This window comes from Rattus rattus, chromosome 2, assembly GCF_011064425.1.
Source record: "Rattus rattus isolate New Zealand chromosome 2, Rrattus_CSIRO_v1, whole genome shotgun sequence".
NCBI lineage: Eukaryota > Metazoa > Chordata > Mammalia > Rodentia > Muridae > Rattus > Rattus rattus.
Window position 1 is genome coordinate 172,906,075 of NC_046155.1, and position 17,720 is coordinate 172,923,794.

Here is a 17,720-nt window from a genome sequence, read left to right on the forward strand (position 1 = left end):
TGCTTCTCCTTGCTCTCTCCCTGCCTGGCCACCAGGGGTCTGCAATAGCCTTTTGCCCCTCCTTCTCTCTTGTCATTCTACTGTCTCTGTCCTGTCTAACTACGAGACAGGATTAGAGCAAACCAGGCTCAGGAAAGAATCAAACTTATATTTTAGTTTGTCTTCTTGCTCTGGTTCTGTCCCTTGGGGGACAAGGGTGCTGTCGGCCCGAGGCTTCAGTGTGTGTCTGAGGGCCCGGAAGTGGCAAAGTATTGGGTTGCCTGAGCATCCCTTAGGGATGTGCGCACCTCTGTCCTCCTGAGCCCTTTTTTAAGGAAGGCCCTTAACCTGAATGGACTCTCCTCAGCGGCTCCCAGGGGAGCAGCTTGGGACCTCCAAGCCTTGCGGGGTAAATCATGGGTCTAGCCACTGAGGGCTGCAGACAAGGTGCCAGCCAAGCCCCAAGCCAAGCTTTGGAGTGGAATTCCAGCGGCAAAAAAGTAATTGTGCCAGGGGTGTGTGGCACTCAGGGAGGCTGAGGCAGGAGGATTATGAGTTGGATGCAAGCCTGCTTATATGGTAAGATTCTGTTTCCAAAAACCAGATATATGGGTTGGGGGAGGAAGAGGAAGAAAGGGAAACTGAGAAAGAGACAAAGAAGGGAATAGAATCCCAGAGAGAGAGAGAGAGAGAGAGAGAGAGAGAGAGAGAGAGAGAGAGAGAGAGAGAGAGAGAGAGAGCGGGAGAGGGAGACCAGCGAGCAGAGGCAGCCAGAGCTCACTCGTTCACTGTTGGTGGTGTGAGCCCCGCTGGGCTAGCTGGAGGTACATTTTATGACTCCCATAAACAGTGCCTGCACTCCTTCATCTTCTCTGCTGGAAATAAAACAAAAGCCAGGGCAGAGGTGACAGGTGGGGAGGGCCTGAAGCATGATATTCTGCACGGGAGGCTATGGAGGGAGGACAGCAGGGACAGGACCCTGGTTCTTCTCAGCTCCTGAAGGGTCTCCTCTTATTGTCCCTGAGTCTGCCCCTCTCTCTTGACTCCGTTCTGTTACCTGGGGACACCCTCAGATCCTGATGAATGGAGTCCAGACTTTCTTCCAACATGCCTTTCACTCTCTGCATCAAGCCAGGGCTGCAGATTTCAGAGGACCTTGCCTGAGTGTGGACTTATCACATGGAATGGGGTCCCCCCTCAGGTCCCTCCAGTTTGGCCCACTGAGGAGCTGGGGGGGTTGGAGTTGGCCACACATACCTGCCCCCAATATAGGGACTGTGAGGTAGAAAATTAATTTAAACTAACTTTCAATTAAACGAGTAAAGAACCCCTGTCTGCTCTCCCCTCCCTGAATACCTGCAATGGAGATTTATGGAGGGGGACCCAGCAGTCTGGGGCCACAGCCTTGATCTGTGCCTTGGGGGAGTCAGCTTTGTCCTCATGGGACCAGATTTTTGGGCAGGGGGATGACAGAGTCTCATGTGACCCAGGCTAACAAACTCTCTATGTGGTAAAGGATGACCTTGATGCATGATCCTCCTGCCTCAGCCTCCCATGTGCTAGGATGACCAGCATCCATTGCTGTGCCTGACTGAGAAGCTGAATCTGAACCAGGGGGCCACCTCACTCAGTCTATGGTGAAAGGAGGGAAAGGGGTGGACAGAGAAGAGCACGGTGGTGTGTGTGTCTGTGCGCATGTGCATGTGTGTGCATGCGTGTGTCTGTGTGCGTGCGTGTGTGTGTGTGCGTGCGTGTGTGTCTGTGTGTGTGTGTGCGTGTGTCAGAAATAAGAGGGTGTGTGTGCCCGCAGAGAGCTGGCTGCTGTTACTCTGAGTAAGAACACTTTAACGGCTCCCAGCAAGAAGCTGGGGCTAGGGCTCGTGGGCATAAATCTTTTTAATTAATGAAAGGGACTTGGGGGGTGGGAGATGGAGAGTGTCTGTGAGAAATTGACGGGAGAGGTGGTGGCTGCAGGAGGGAGGCTGGCAGAGCTCACACGCCCCAGTCTCTCTCTCTCTCTCTCTCTCTCTCTCTCTCTCTCTCTCTCTCTCTCTCTCACACACACACACACACACACACACACACACTGTATGTGTGCACAATCTTTGGCCTGTTTTCCCCTGAGCTCTCGCCAACTTGATATGGCTGCTTCCCATGATGCTGGGACCCTTTCTCTGGGACAGGAGTGGGTGTGGCAGCCAGAGCTTATTGGCTGGTGTCCCCTCTGGGAGGGTGGTGTTTGGGCCACTTGGCATGCACCTGGATGGAGCTGGGGAACTGTGCTGGGCTCTGCTTGGGATTGCTCCTGTGTGACCCCCCTTAACCCAGGGGAGGGCTCCAGACTATATCCAGCACCAGCCCTCACTGAGAGCATGGGGCTTCCCAAGTCTTCCCAGCTCAGCCTCCGGGCAGGATTCTCCCACCTGGCCTCAAACCATGGGGACTGAGACTATGTAGTGACCATTCCTGCAAGGTTCTCAAGGGATCCCAGCTGCCCTCTTTGTCTCTGTCTCTTATCTCCCTCTTTCTCCCTCCTTTTTCTCTCTCTCCAACTGTCAGTCTGTCTCTGTCTGTCTGTCTGTCTGTCTGTCTCCCTCTCCCTCTCCCTCTCCCTCTCCCTCCCCCCCCCTCTCTCTCTCTGTGTGTGTGTGTGTGTGTGTGCGTGAGCGTCTCCCTCTGTTGCTCGATCTCTCAGACCTGCCATCTGCCTCTCTGAATCTCTCTACACACCAGGTTCTCCCTGCCTAGCCTGGTTGCAGCAGAAGGAACCATTTGTCTAAGGAGCCCTCCTCACTGCAGGCCTGGCCATCCATCACAGCAGTGGTGACTGGGGCAGCTCGTTTGTCACCTGCAGCCTGCTGCCCTCCCCTCCCGCCCCACCAAGCAATCATTCCATTAGCCATGGCTGTGCAGTCCCAGGGAGCACTGCCTGACCCCGGGAGAGTGGGGGCAGGAGGCTGCCACTGTCTGCCCCAGGCACTCACCACCCACCCCCATCCTTTTCTCTCCAACTATTTTTCCCTGGCCCTTTCTGTCCCTTCTCAGTCTCCTCCCTCTGCCAGATGTGACCTCTCTCCCTTGGTCTCATGGCTGAGTGTCTCCTCCCTTCTCTTCCCCCCTCCTCGTCCCTCTCCCCCTCTCTCCTCCTCTGCTGACTTTCCTTTCTCTTCCTCACTCTTCCTCCTCCTCCTCCACCTCCTCCTCCTCCTCTTCCTCCTCCTCTTCTTCCTCCTCCTCCTCTTTCTCTGTGCCCCATGACCCCACCTCCCGGCCCTGTCTTGGTCTGCAGCCCTGTCCCATCTCATCCTCTCTTCTCTGAGTCTCCTCAGTCTGCCTCCAGAGGTCCGTCCTCTTCCGACTCCCCTTTCATTTCTGTCTGTTAGCCTTCATTTTTCCTCCCCTTTCCCAGAGAGCACAGAGGGAAGAGAGCAGGGAAGGAGATGAGAGGGAGATGGGGCCAGGGCAGTGCATTCAGCACCTTGGGGGATGATCTGAGGAGTGAAGCACCCGAAGCTGGAAACAACCCTTCTCCTGTTCCTCCTACCTTCCCAGAAGTCCTCCCTAGACTCTGATCTCAATCCTCATAAGATCAGGGAAGCTCCTTGGAGAGACTGGAAGCTGTGGGCTGGGGGTTGGCCATGAGTGTGTCCAACCCTCTGAGGGTAGTGACTCATTGTTCCAATAATCATACTAATACTGGAAGGATGGGGAAGTTCTTTCAGCTCCAAGGCAGTCATGACAGAGGCCCTTTATGAACCCCATGGACTTCAGGGCAACTGTCAGGAAGCATCACCCCATCACTGCCCCCAGATAGGTGTCATGTAACACTTCAATGTCCCCATCCTCCATTGAGGAACTTGGAAAACCTTCTGTACACTCCCCAAGGCGGGGTCCAGCTCATCCACATGAACTTTCACACTTCCTTTCCCTTCTTTAATGTTTCTTCCAGGTCCCGTCTGTCTCCATCCTTGCCTCAGCCTGGCTTGCGGGGAACTCAGTTCATGCAAGTGAGCAGGTACAACTGAGGACACAGAAGAGACAGGAGAAAAGACACCCGTCCTGCAACGGCTCATTGTAGATACTTACTCAGCAAGGTCTGGGTACCGAGACGGTGGCTAAACACCAGCCTCCACGATGTTGGGAAAGATACTCTTAGAGTGAGGTGTATGTTGAAGCCGGCTGACCAGTCAAAAAAGATTGGCTGTATAGGCTGCATCCAAGAAGTTGAAGGACTGGGGTTGGGGATTTAGCTCAGTGGTAGAGCACTTGCCTAGCAAGTGCAAGGCCCTGGGTTTGGTCCCCAGCTCAAAAAAAAAAAAAAAAAAAAAAAATTGAAGGACTGATGGTAAAGAGACTGAAAGTGTAGGAGTTCAGATCCCCAGCACCCTGGTATTTTATTTATCAGGTACATTGTCACAGCAATATAAAAGTAACTAATACAAGGGAACTGGAGAGATGGCCCAGGGGTTAAAAGCACTGACTGCTCTTCCAGAGGTCCTGAGTTCAATTCCCAGCAACCACATGGTGGCTCACAACCATCTGTAATGGGATCTGATGCCCTCTTTTGGTGAGCATGAAGATAGTATATTCATACACATAAAATAAATAAATATTTTGTAAAAACTAGCTAATAGGGAAGGCTGGTACCAGAGAATACTGTGAGCAAACCTGAGCAGGTGGTTCCTAAGCCTTCGGAAGAGGATCATGGGATACGTTGGAGACAGGCTGGAGGAGCCCTGGGTGGAAGCTTGGAGGACCAGAATGCCAGTACAAATGCAGACTTCAAAAGGGAACAGGGCTCTGTCGGGAACTGGGCTGGGGCCCATTTGTGTTCCACTCTGAGGAAGAGCTTGGGCCACGTTCTATCCATGTCTTGAGACTCTGTGGGAGGCTCTGGTGGTTAATTTTTAATTATCATTCGTCACAACTGAGGATCACTCCTGAACACCCAAGGGATGACTGGAAGACAGAGTGGAAAGACTGTAGGAGCTAGAGGTGGTGCGTGACCTCAACAAAACAGTGTCTTCCAGACACAACAGCAAAGCTGCATGTGCGAACTCAGAGATTGTGACAGCACACACAACACACACAAGATCTAGCCGAACAAAATCCCAGCATGGAGAGAGGAGGTAGGTATGACATCCCACCCCTAGCTAAGCAGGTACTGGCCATCAATGGCTTCTGTTGGAAGGAGGGAGAGAGGGAGGGAGGGAGGAAGGGAGAGAGGGAGAGAGGGAGAGAGGGAGACAGGGAGACAGGGAGAGAGGGAGAGATAGAGTAGAGACAGAGGAGAAAAAAGAGACAGGGAGAGATCAAGGGAGAAGAGAGGAGAGAGAGGAAGCAAGGGGGATAGAGAGAGGGGAGAGGGGGGAGAGGAGAGAGAAGGAGAGGTAGAGGAGAGACAGAGAAGAGAGGAAAGAGAGACAGAGGGGGAGAGATAAAGTTAGAGATAAGGGAAAAGAGAGAGGGAGAAGAGAGAAGAGAGCGAGAGGGAGGAGAAGAGAGGAGAGAGAATGAGAGAGATGGAGACAGAGAAAGGAGAGAGAGACAGAGACAGAGAGAAACAGAGGGGGAGTGATAGAGATGTGTGTGTGTGTGTGTGTGTGTGAGAGAGAGAGAGAGAGAGAGAGAGAGAGAGAGAGAGAGAGAGAGAGAGAGAGAGAGAGAGAGTTCTTTAATAACAGGATCCCCTAGAGGCCATCTGTGCTCCAGTAGACAGGAAGCATGAAGTAAATTCAATGGGGGGTGAAGAAAAAAAACCCACATGAACTTGGGAGGGAGGAATGGCTGGAGGGGTAGAAGAGAAAACAGGAGGAGTGGGAGGTGGCCTTGATTTTTTTCTTTTTAAAAATAAGAGCCTCAGGATGGAGAATTGAATCAGTAGTTAAGATTGTTGTTCTTAACTTGCCGCTCTTGTAGAGGACCCGAGTTTGATTCCCAGCACCTAGATGGTGGTTCAAACCTTTCATAATCCCAGTTCCAGGGGATCCAATGTGTTCTGACTTTCAAGGGCATCAGCACACACATGGTGTACAAACATACATGCAGGCAAACATACATATACAACAGTAGAATTTTTTAAAAATTCTAAACTCTTTTTTTTTCTAGGCAGAATTTCTCTGTGTAGCTTTGGGCTGTATGAACTAGCTCCCGTAGACCAGGCTGGCCTCGAACTCATGGAGATCTGCCTGTCTCTCTGTCTCAACTGCTGAGTGGTCCTGGGCTGTATAAGGAAGCAACACTCTTGTCTGGTGTCCTCTAGGTCACAGCACTGGGGCCAGCCACCGTCTCTTACACTTTGAAAAAAGATTTATCAGGCAGGGCTACAAAGAGAAACCCCATCTCAACGGAGAAGGAGGAAGAGGAGGGGATGGTGGTGGTAATGAGGAGGAAGAGGAGGAGGAAGGGGAGGAAGAGGAGGAGGCGTTAAGCAAACCAAGCCAGCCAGCCATGGGAACAAGCCTCATAGGAAGCATTGCTTCTTTATAGCCTTTGCTTCAGTCCCTGCCTCCGTGTTCCTGTCCTGACTTCCCTCAGTCACGGCGTGTGACCATTAGGACACGCAAGTCACACTTTCCTCTTGCACATTGATTCTGGTCATAGCGTTTAGTACAGTAGAAAGCAAACTGGAACAAAAGTGACAGACTATTCAACTGAGCAGAAGAAATTCCAAGAGGGCATAGCATTTGGGCTACGCCATGGTTCTTATGCCTTTAGACAGACTCTCATGGGGTTCATAAAGCAGAAGGACTTGGCAAGTGTGCAGTCTGGGCAGAAAAGGAGCTGTGAGCTGGGTGTCATCATGCACTCCTTTGATGTCAACACAGCGGCAGGCACGGGTAGGCTGATCTCTGTGAGTTTGCGGCCAGGCATGCTGGTCAGACATGATGGGAACCTGGGGTTCAGACACCCTGACTCAGCCTGAACCTGTTGGGTGCTCTGTTTCAGGGCTTTTCTATTCGCCCTGGATAGATGGCACTGCTGGCCCAAAGGGAGGATTCCATTGACATGCAGCTTGGAAATAAGTTTCGGGGGTTACTTCCAGGAATGTGACTGACTCAGACAACTGCCTCATCCAACAGCTCACTCCAGAATGCACTCATAAAACTGCACCCCTGGCGCCTCAGTTAGGACTTCATTGCTGTGAAGAGACACCATGACCAAAGCAAATCTTATAAAGAACGACATTTAATTGGAACTGGCTTACAGTTTCAGAGGTTCAGTCCATTATCATCACACCAGGAAGCATACAGGTGGCCATCGTGCTGGAGAAGCCAAGAGTTCAACATCTTGATCCAAAGGCAGCAGGAAGGAGACTGCGTCACACTGGCTAGACTTGAGCATATGTATGAGACCTGCATAGTGACACACTTCCTCTAACAGGGCCACACCTCCTAATAGTGCCACTCCTCAGGGGCCAAGCATTCCAACACACTAGTCTATAGGGGCCAATCCTATTTAAACCACCCCCAACCCGCCTTCCCTATGCATCACGCAGGCAGAGCCACATGAAGAATCTATCTCTCCTCATCGGTTGTCCACTGCTCGTGTACCCTAGGTTTTTACACAAGCTTAGATTTTTCACAACCTACTTTAATAATGGTTCTTAAATACTTTAATCTCCCTTCTAGGCCACCACCCACCAGAGGAAGTGGAAAAGAAAGGTTAATAAGAAACAGAGGTCATGGACCTGTTTAGAAATAGCTCTTTGGGGGGCGATCCCAATCTTCACTGTTAGCAGTCCAGCCCTCTAGCAAAACACCAACACGAATCAGCGGTGGCACTCCAGTCCATCCAGCAATCCTCACTCAAGAATCTGCAGCAGCGGTTTGATCCAGAAGAAACCCAGAGGCTCTGCCAATGGGCCTGAGTCTGCAGCGGCATCAAGGAGCTCCCAGAATATTACAAGAAGTTCTTTGGCAAGTAACTCTCTACCAAGCCATGACAAGCGAAGGCCAGCAACACAGTGTAAGGCGAACCAGTGCCAGAGCCTCTTCCCACTGTCTGTGGGGCCATGTTTATATTCTTTCTAAACATCAGGCATCCTGTCATGAGTCCACTTCAGTAGAACATCCTTTCACACATGTCTGCCCCAGCTGAACGTCATATGACACAACTGTTTCCAAAGAAACCAGAAATTTCAATTTCACTCTACAGGGAGGAGTCTGCCTTGTGAGCTTTCTGATTCATGTGTCTCATGAGTTCCTTAAAAAAAAAAAAAAAAAAGAAAAAAAAAAGATTTGGGCTAGAGAGATGGCTCAGCGGTTAAGAGCACTGGACTGCTCTTCCAGAGGTCCTGAGTTCAATTCCCAGCAACCACATGGTGGCTCACAACCATCTGTAATGGGATCCGATGCCTCTTCTGGTGTCTGAAGAAAATGACTGTACTCACATACATAAAATAAATAAATCTTAAAAAAAAAAAAAAAAAAAAAAGTCACAGGCAGCTGTGAGCTTCAGTAAAAAAAAGAAAAGATTTGTTTTCAATTTTATAAGTGTTTTGCCTGTATGCATGTGCACTGTGTGCAAATTTGGTGTCCACGGTCAGGGGAGGGAACTAGACCCCCTGGAACAGGAACTATAGATTGCTGTGAGCTACTATGCCGGTTTTGGGAACCAAACCTGAGTCCGCTGCAAGGGCAACAAATGTTATTAACCAATGAGCCATCCCTCTAGCCCCTAAATTCTTATATAAAAAGTTTTATTGTTGAGTGACAGTGGTGCTCACCTTTAATCCCAGCACTAGAGAGGCAGAGGGAGACAGATCTCTGTGAGTTTGAGGCTAGCCTGGTCTACAGACTAAGTTCTGGGACAGCCAGGGCTACACAGAGAAACCATGGCTTGAAAGAAAAAACAAGTTTTTTATTTTATTGTATTGTATTTTAAAGTGTGTGTGTGTGTGTGTGTGTGTGTGTGTGTGTGTGTGTGTGTGTGTGTGTGTACCAGAGTGCAGGTGCCTGTGAGGCCGGAAGAGGAAGGGCAGGTCCCCTGGAGCTGGAATTATAGGTGCTTGTGAGCTTTCTGACATTGTGACTCCTGTGCTGGGTTCTCTTTAAGAGCAGTGCATGCTCTTAATGGCTGGGCCTTCTCTCCAGCCCCTCACATTAGTCTCAGGAGTTGCCCTGTTCCTCCATGAGCTCGTTTGATCCCAGGAAACAGTACAGGACAGCGGGGGTGTGTGGCTTGGTTGATGTCTGCAGGAGCACAGCAGGAGAGAGGGTCCTTAGATGCATTCCATTAAGTCACAGTGGAGACAGTGGCAGGCTGAATAACAGCCCCCCCAGATGTCCACTCTACGGTCCTCAGAACCTGAGAATGTCCCTAAATGTGACCCCAGAAGAATCTGTAGATGTCTCCAATTTAAAATTTTGGGGACAAGGGGAAAAGAGCATTAACTATCCAGGTGGAGCGGACATGCCATCACCAGGGGCCATTTAGTTAAGAGAGGGTCACTCCGTGAACTGGTCAAGAGGCTGGAGTCAGAGGAGGTCGAAATGGAAGCTTCTGGAATCTTGGAAACAGATTCTCTCCCCTCCCCCAAAGTCCCTGGGAGTATAACCCAGCTAACATCATGGTTTAATATGGCATCAGACTTTGAAGAATGTCTGAATTTAAGCTGGAAGGTTTATGGGAAACAGAAACCGTTTGAAAAGTTTCTCATCTGGGTTTTCGGATCTGTGTCTCATCTGGAATCGAAAGCACGTAGCTTCTTGTTGTCCAGTGTCCATCTGCCTTTTGTGTACACTCAGAATACCCGAGGGGAGCGTTCTTTCCAGAGAACTCCTGAGATTCACTCTCCCGGCCTCCGTGTGTTTATCACATGACTTGGATCCCAATGAGGTCCTACATTCCAAACGTGCACCTTGCAGAAGGGGCCCCCAATGGGATCCATCTGTGAGATGAAGAAGCCTCAGAACTTGACAGCAGAGACATTGCCTCCCAGACAGACTGGGATGTCGAAGGTCGGCTGTGTTTTGGGGTGCTAGGGATGAAGCATTTTACATACTAGGAAAACTCTCTGCCTTTGAGCAACATCCCAGCCCCTCACTGGGGGACTCTAGGCAGACGCTCTACCATTGAGCTACATTCCAAGCTCTTTCCTTCAGACCCAAGCTAACCTGCTACTCCTCACCCTCCTACAGGCCTCGATGGACATCACCCGCCCTGTCCCTGGCACATTTCCAATGTCCTCATTTATCCTTGCTAACATGGAGTGGATCCTTGTTCCTCTGCATCATCTCTGCCTTTCCTCACCGTGAGGCCTTGGGTAAGCTGCTGCACCGCCCAGCCTCAGTTTCCTCGTCTGTGAAGAGGCTGCTGGTGGATTTAAGGAAACTGCAGGGGGGGCATTCTGGCACAGGTCACCCCTAGCCCTGGCCACCTCCCACTCCTCTTTTCCCTCTCCAGATTTTCTAAATGTGGTCTTTGCACCTTGACTCAGTTTCCCAGCTCTACTCACTCCACATTGGGCTGATTAAAACCCCATGTTTTCTTCCGTGACTCAGACATCACCGTTTCTCCCAGCAAGGTCCAAGCTCAGATGTTTTCTTTTCTTACCAAAAGCTTCTCACTGCCCTAGCAACGGCACATGCCTTCAATCCCAGCAATCGGGAGGCAGAGGCAGGAGGATCTCTAAGTGTGAGGCCAGCCTGGTCTCCAGAGTGAGTTCCAGGACAGTGAGGGATATACAGAGAAACCGTGTGTGTGTGTGTGTGTGTGTGTGTGTGTGTGTGTGTGTGTGTGTGTGTGTGTGTGAGAGAGAGAGAGAGAGAGAGAGAGAGAGAGAGAGAGAAGACAGACAGACAGACAGACAGAGACAGAGACTGATTCTCATGTGGCCCAGGTTGGAAGGCTCTCCTTACTTTCCTGCCTCCACCTCCCTAGCGCTGGGATTACAAGTGTGGTGGTTTGAATAGATATGGCCCTCATAGGCTCAAGTGTTTGAATGCTTGGCTCATAGGGAGTAGCACTATTAGGAGGTGTGGCCTTATAGAAGGAGGTGTGGCCTTATAGAAGGAGGTGTGGCCTTATAGAAGGAGGTGTGGCCTTATAGAAGGAGGTGTGGCCTTTTAGAGAAAGTGGGTTACTGTGGAGACCCAGCTTTGTGATCTTTTATAACTCTTTTTTTTTTGGTTCTTTTTTTTCTTTTCGGAGCTGGGGACCGAACCCAGGGCCTTGTGCTTCCTAGGCAAGCGCTCTACCACTGAGCTAAATCCCCAACCCCCAGCTTTGTGATCTTAAATACTCAAGCTACACCTAGTGTGAAACAAATCCAGTCTCCTCCTGCTGCCTGTGGATCAATATGTAGAACTCTCAGCTCCTCCAACACACTGTCTGCCTGCACGATGCCATGCCTACTACCATGATGATAATGGACGGGACCTCTGACACTGTAAGCCAGCCCCAATTAAATACTTTTTCTTTGTAAGAATTGCCTTGGTCACGGCTCTCCTCACAGCAATGAAACCCTAAGACGACAAGCTCACGCCACAATGACTGGTTGTATGTGGTCTTGGGGATTGAACCCAGGGCTTCGTGCATATGAACCCAGCCCTCTCCACCTGAGATGCAGTCACAGCCCATGGTGACTTTAAGGTAAGGTCTCACTCACTGTGTAGCTCAGGCTGGCCTCAAACTCAGTCCTCCTGCTTCTGCCTTCAGCGTTCTGGGATTGCCGGTGTGTACTAATGGTTTTATCCTAAAGTGTACTTGAGCCCTCCATTCAATCTTTCATGCCAGACTTTGCCCCATGAGCATGGCGTCTTGGACTCTTGATTGCCACCCGGGTTCCCCTCTACTCTTCTGGTGTCTCCTCTGCCTTCATCGCCCTCATCCGTGTTGGGGATACCCCAGGAACTGTTTCTGTTACTCCCTGGGCAGCTTGTGCCAGCCCTGGCTTGCTGACAAGTCCCAAATCCCCTTCTCGGCAGTCAGTTTCCTTTTCTGTGGCCCTAGACCTCTCCCTGCCCCCATTTCTTCTGCATTTGACATTCCACACCCCCCCATCTGCTCTCGTGCCCTCTTCATTCTAGACTGACAGGCACTGGCTTTGACCTGTGGCTTCCTGTTGGGCTCAGCCTGTGACTACAGGAGATGGAGGGTAAGGTTAGGGTGCTCACTTGTTCTTTAGTGCTGCCCTCGGGCACTCCGAGTGCCTGTGTCACCCAACTCAGCACAGCAGCGGTTGGATCACAGCAGCCTCTGCTCATCTTGTGTCCAGGAAGGGCAGCTGCTCCCTCTTCATCTAGTCCTGTGGCATGCACACCTTTCCTATCCCTACCCAGGTGACTCCAAGGTCCTTTCCCTAAATCCCCCTCAACCGCCATCTCCTTCCAGCTGATAGGTCTTCCTGTGCCTTCCCACTGGCTTGACCCATTATCTGTTACCTGATTTCCAACACCCGGTCCAGCCTCCACCCCTCTTCTACTGCCCGAGTCCCTAATTTCCAACCTCTAATATCCCAGGAAGTTGATGATATCACAGTCGTCTACGAGGAATACTTGAAAATATAAATCAGGAACTGGAGAGCTGGCTTAGAGATTAAGAACATTGACCCGGAAGGATACAGTTCCCAGTATCCACTGTGTGGCCCACGATTGCCTGTTCTGGGTATACAAAGCCCCTTCTGACCTTGTCAGGCACCACACATACACAGACATAGACATACACACACACACACACACACACACACACACACGATGAACATACATATACACTCATGTACACATACACACAAAACAAAAAATTATATAAACCAGCTGACATCAACTGCTGGCCTGCTCCTTTTAAATTTCTTCCAGGGACTGGAGAGATGGCTCAGTGGTTAAGAGCGCTGACTGCTCTTCCAGAGGTCCTGAGTTCAAATCCCAGCAACCACATGGTGGTTCACAACCATCTTTAATGATGCCTGATGCCCTCTTCTGGTGTGTCTGAAGCTACAGTGTACTCACATACATAAAATAAATAAATATATCTTAAAAAATTTCTTCCAAAGCAGCCCTTTACTCTTAAATACTAAGCGTCCTTAGTGTGGCTATTAATGGCTCTTACACTTGGTCCCCTGAACGTCTCTCTGCTCCCCACTCCATGCAGGAAGCATGTCTTCCGTTCCTGTTCATCCTTTGTCCCACTCTGAAAAAGCCACTGCCTCACAGGTCTGTACACATTAACTTTGGTTGTACTCATTCCACGCTCATGAACACACACACACACACACACACACACACACACCAGCCCTCCTGTTCCATGCATGATTCTGAGAAAGTGACCTGTTTTATTTAGGAAACTGTCAACCATTTGTGGCTGGTGAGTGGGCGTGGCCAGAAGCTAGCGAGGGGGCGTGGCACTCAGGCTAGGCTCTTGGCTGATGTGTGGGGCGTGGTACTAGAAACCTGTGGCTACTAGGCAGGAGAGTGGCTAGTGGAGGCTCATGGTTGATGACTGATGGGCAGGGGTGTAACTAGCAGATGCTCTTGGCTAATGGGTAGGGTGTGGTACCAGAAGCCTATGGCTTTTAGACAGGGTCGTGGTTGGTGGGCGCTCTGGTAACCATTGAGTGTGGTTAGCGCATGCCGGTGTCCTGCCGTCTGGCCAACTCTAAAGCACAGGCTGCCTGGTCTGTTTCCTGTTGTCTAGATGTCAGAGCTGCTATCACCCCTTTCCTCCGACACCCCGACTTCCCACGGGAGGACTGTTCAGGCAGAATTTCAAAGTTTTATGGCAATTTTTACAGAAATCACAGAGAAGGGACATCGAGTGTTGCTGATGAGCCAGGGGTGAGGAGGGCAGTGGGTAATGGGTCCAATGCACAACTGGATGAGAAAATGCAAAAATAATAATAATAACTTAGGGAAAGCAGAAGGCTATGAGGGTGGTGGCGTCACCTAAGGTTGCGAGGAGTGAGCAGCACTCCCCGTTCCCCAAGGATGTCGTTTTGGGCAGGAGACATTAACAGTAAGAAAATGCAGGTGGCCTACCAACGGATGTATGGCCCACAAAGTTAAAAATGCCCCCCAGCCCCCGCCCACCCTCCCCTCCACCCCCGCCCCCCAACAGGCAGAGATGTGGCAGCATTTGCTGGCTTGTAGCATTGGTCCTCTGGGACCCTCGGTCTCCTCTTCGAGGGTCCTGCCCAGATTGGCTGGCACTGAGGGCAAAATAAACCATCTAGACTAGAGTATTTTCGTTAACCCTTCTAGAATATTATCAGGGGAGGTCAACTGGACTCCCTTTGATTCTCAGTCTCATCCACTAAGCCGGTTCTCAAGGCTGAGTGAGTCGTGCTGCCCTCTCAGAAGGGAAAGTCTGTCAACACCCCTTCCCCCAAGACATGCACCCTCCCGTGTCCCCCCTCCCCAAACACACTATATACATACACAGGCCCCTCCCTCCAAGGTGTGGCTAGGCTCTCAGAGGTAGTGGAGGGCGAGTAGGGCGCTGGAATGTCAGAAGTGGTGGGTTCAAAATGTGCCTCCTCTGGTCGAGCCTGGGGGACAGAAACTCCAAACGTCCCTCCTCCCTCTCCAAGCCTCTGAGTGGATAAATCAGGGAAGGTGCGTGCCCTTCCCCCACCCCGGTACACACCCCTTATTCCTTCCCCTGGGGACATCAAGAGAGCTCCCTGAGGGTGGGGGGTGGGGTGGGTAAGGGCGGTGATGGGTTGCGTCCTGGGATGGCACAGCCTCCCTTTGAGGTACCTAGGGAGATGTTCTAAGACCTGGGGACACAGGTGGAGGTTCGTGACTTGAGGGAGGGGACATGAGAAGACAGAATCAGGCTAGGTGTCCAGGGAGACAGAGAAGTAGTATCTGGTGGCTGGGTGTCTGGCCAGAGGGCTCAGGTGTAACTCACAAAGATTGGGCTGAAGGGGGTGCCGCTGAGAAGGGAGGGCAAGGGATGGGATTCCAGGGGGAAAGGGAGGCTGATCCCAGGAAGAAGGCTGATGAGGAGGAGCCTAGGAAGAACCCAGGTTGAGTCTGGGTAGGGAGACAGGGGTGGGTCCAAGAGCAAGTGCCAACAAGTCCCCACCCTCAGGGCAGCGGCTGGGGCTCTAGAAGCCCCGGATGTGGCAATAAGCCTCCAGGCTGGCGAAGAGAATGTAGAGGAACCAGAGGCCCAGGAAGAGAGCGGTGGTGGCTAGCTTGGGTCCCCGCGGGCCGCCCAGCTCGCCGCCGATGTGTGGCCGGCGCCGGTACAAGAGCACTGCGATGCCCACGAAGGCGAAGACGGTGAACAGTGTGACCGAGAAGGCCAGCGTGCCTGTACGCACCTCGAAGGGGCGACCCTGCACCGCCCAGTACACTGCGGCCACCGACCAGGCCACACCCAGGCCCAGGAACACGTTCACCGCGTTGGAGCCGGTCACGTTACCGATGGACGCGTCGGCGCACTGGTCCTGCAGCGCGGCCACCTTGCTGGCAAACGTGTCTACAGGGACAAGACACAGGGGTGAGAGAGGCTGCATGACGCCCCCAGACCACTGCCTACTTCCTTTGGGATCGGTCTGCATGCAGGAAACTCCACCGTCTGGGGACACCTCTTTGGGACTTTTGTGCAACCAATAAGCTCTATTGCCTATTCTCAATGGCGTAAGGCTTGCTTTCTGTGAAGCTGGCATTGTGATCTTCTATAGGGGACCACTTTTTAAATTTGGAGGGGCTGCTGCTGCTCAGTCCTCTTCCCATCACACCCCCCTCTGGAAATAGCTGTCTGTCCCCACAAGTGCTCTCCTTATTGATGAAGGGACAGAGTCCGTTTTGTCCCTAATGTGCTATCCTTCTCAAGAGGTTTGCTGGGGTTCAGACGATCATAGTCACAGCCTCCGTACAGGACACAAGACACTGCCCCGTTTCTGGGGCACGTTCACCCGTATTCTCTGGTCTCTATTCTCATCTGAGTTGATTTAGCCAGGGTGTTATCCATACCTGCACTCCTAGCACTTGGAAGGCTGAAGAAAGAGGATCACCACGAGTTTAGGGTCAGCCTGGGGGCTACACAGTCAATTCCAGGGCAACCAAGACTACAAATTGAGACCCAGATCTCAAAAAAAAAAAAAAAAAAAAAAAAAAAAAAGGTGTGGTGGTATACGCCTATAATCCAAACATTTGGAGGCAAGATGATTAGGAGTTCGAGGCCAGGCTCTTCTACTTAGTGAGTTCTAGACTAGCCTGGACTACCTAAGGCCCACTACAACAAAACAAAGCAAAACAAAACAAAACCGAAGGTGAGACGGCTCCCTGGGTGTAAATATAGCACAAGGATGCGAGTTTGGATCCCAGTGCTCATGTAAAAGGCTGGGCCTTGAGCTGGCAAGACGGCTCAGGAGGTAAAAGCACTTGCCTCAAAGCAAGATGACCTGAGTCTGATCCCCAAACCCCACACAGTGGAAAAAGAACGCCCTCAAGCTGCCCTCGGATCTATGTACATGCACCTCGGAGAGGGTTCCCACCGTCTACCACAAGGGGCAGTGAAATCGTCTGGGGAGGGCCTGTCTCCATGGAGCACCCCACCAACACAGTGGGTTTTGTGAGGGTTTTCCAGGAACACTGAACCCATTCCCAACCCCCGTTGGGGGGGGGGTTCCCCTTCCTATGGAGTCTGCGACTGCTTTTTACCATTTCCTGCCACGTTAGTCCCCTGTGACCCCTTCCCTGATCGCTCTGGGGTGGGGTCAGTCAGCATACTGTACCCACAGGGCCCCTCCCTGGTCCTGTTGTATATTTCTGCAGAGCTGCCGCTCGGGGCGTTACCAGGGATGGAGGTGCCCAGAGCCACGAAGACCACGGCGTTGACTGAGTCCTTGAGGCCCACGGTGCACCCAAAGTGTGAGGCCAGGTCTCCGATGAGGGCAGTGAGCAGACCAATGACCAGGATGCAGACACCAAAGCAGGCCCAGCCATGGCAGTACTCCGTGGGTGGAACGCAGGCAAACAGAACTTTCCAGAACACCGTCAGGAAGTGCATCACGTAGTCAAAGCAGGATGGCAGCCGCTCCTCACGAGACCCATCCTCATCCTCCTCCTCGTCCCCTGTGGGCACATGACCCAGCTGGGGCACACACCATGCCTCAGACTTCCTTGCTCATACTGCTCCACTGTGTTAGGCTTCCAGACAGTTCCACATGAACTGCTTTCCCAGCATGCCTTGCAGCTAAGAGAATGTTGGTCTGAGATGAATATATTTATTTTCTTAGGATCCCTTGCAGCTAAGAGAGTGTTGTGCCCAGGTAAATGTAATTTCCCAAAATCCTACCACCTAAGAATACTGGGCTGAGAGAAGCTTATTTTTGCCTTCTCAGATTTGTGGCTAAGAGAATAAATATTGAGCTTAAGTTAATTCAGTATCCCAGAATCTCTTGCAGCTGAGAATGTTGGAGAAAAGTAAATATACTTACTTTCCCAGAATTCCTTGCAGCTAAGGGAGTGTTGGAATCAGGTAAACACACACTTTCTAGAATCCCTTGCAGCTAAGGGAGTTTTGGGTCCAGGTTAATGTACTTACTTCCCCAGCATCCCTTGCAGCCAAAAGAGTGTTGGGCATAGATAAATCCATTTATTTTCCCAGAACACCTCAAAGCTAGAGGAGGCCATAAATCCCTTTCTAAGAGCACTCAGTGTCTCAGCATCTCTAGTGGCTGCTAGAGATGACCACCATGTCTTGAGGTAAAAATAGTCATTTCCTCAAAACTCCTCACAACTACCGACAGCCATCTGTAGAGCTAGAAATATTCACTCTAAGAGTCA

General features: G+C 51.2%; 1 protein-coding gene across 3 annotated transcripts in view; it reads right to left on the minus strand.

The window, feature by feature from the left end:
• Positions 1-8,898: 8,898 nt before the first annotated feature.
• Slc8a2 (solute carrier family 8 member A2) overlaps positions 8,899-17,720 on the minus strand; it is a 33,449-nt gene continuing 24,627 nt past the window's right edge. The window contains exons 9-11 of one of the 3 annotated variants that reach the window (XM_032894409.1): positions 16,728-17,006; positions 15,248-15,405; positions 8,899-9,173 (exon numbers count right to left, since the gene is read on the minus strand). In XM_032894409.1, the coding sequence (XP_032750300.1) occupies positions 9,090-9,173; positions 15,248-15,405; positions 16,728-17,006 (521 nt within the window). In that variant the 3' untranslated portion in view covers positions 8,899-9,089. Of the gene's footprint in view, positions 9,174-14,164; positions 15,406-16,727; positions 17,007-17,720 lie in introns of those variants that run through there. The other 2 variants (XR_004386959.1, XM_032894407.1) reach the window with 2 other exon arrangements.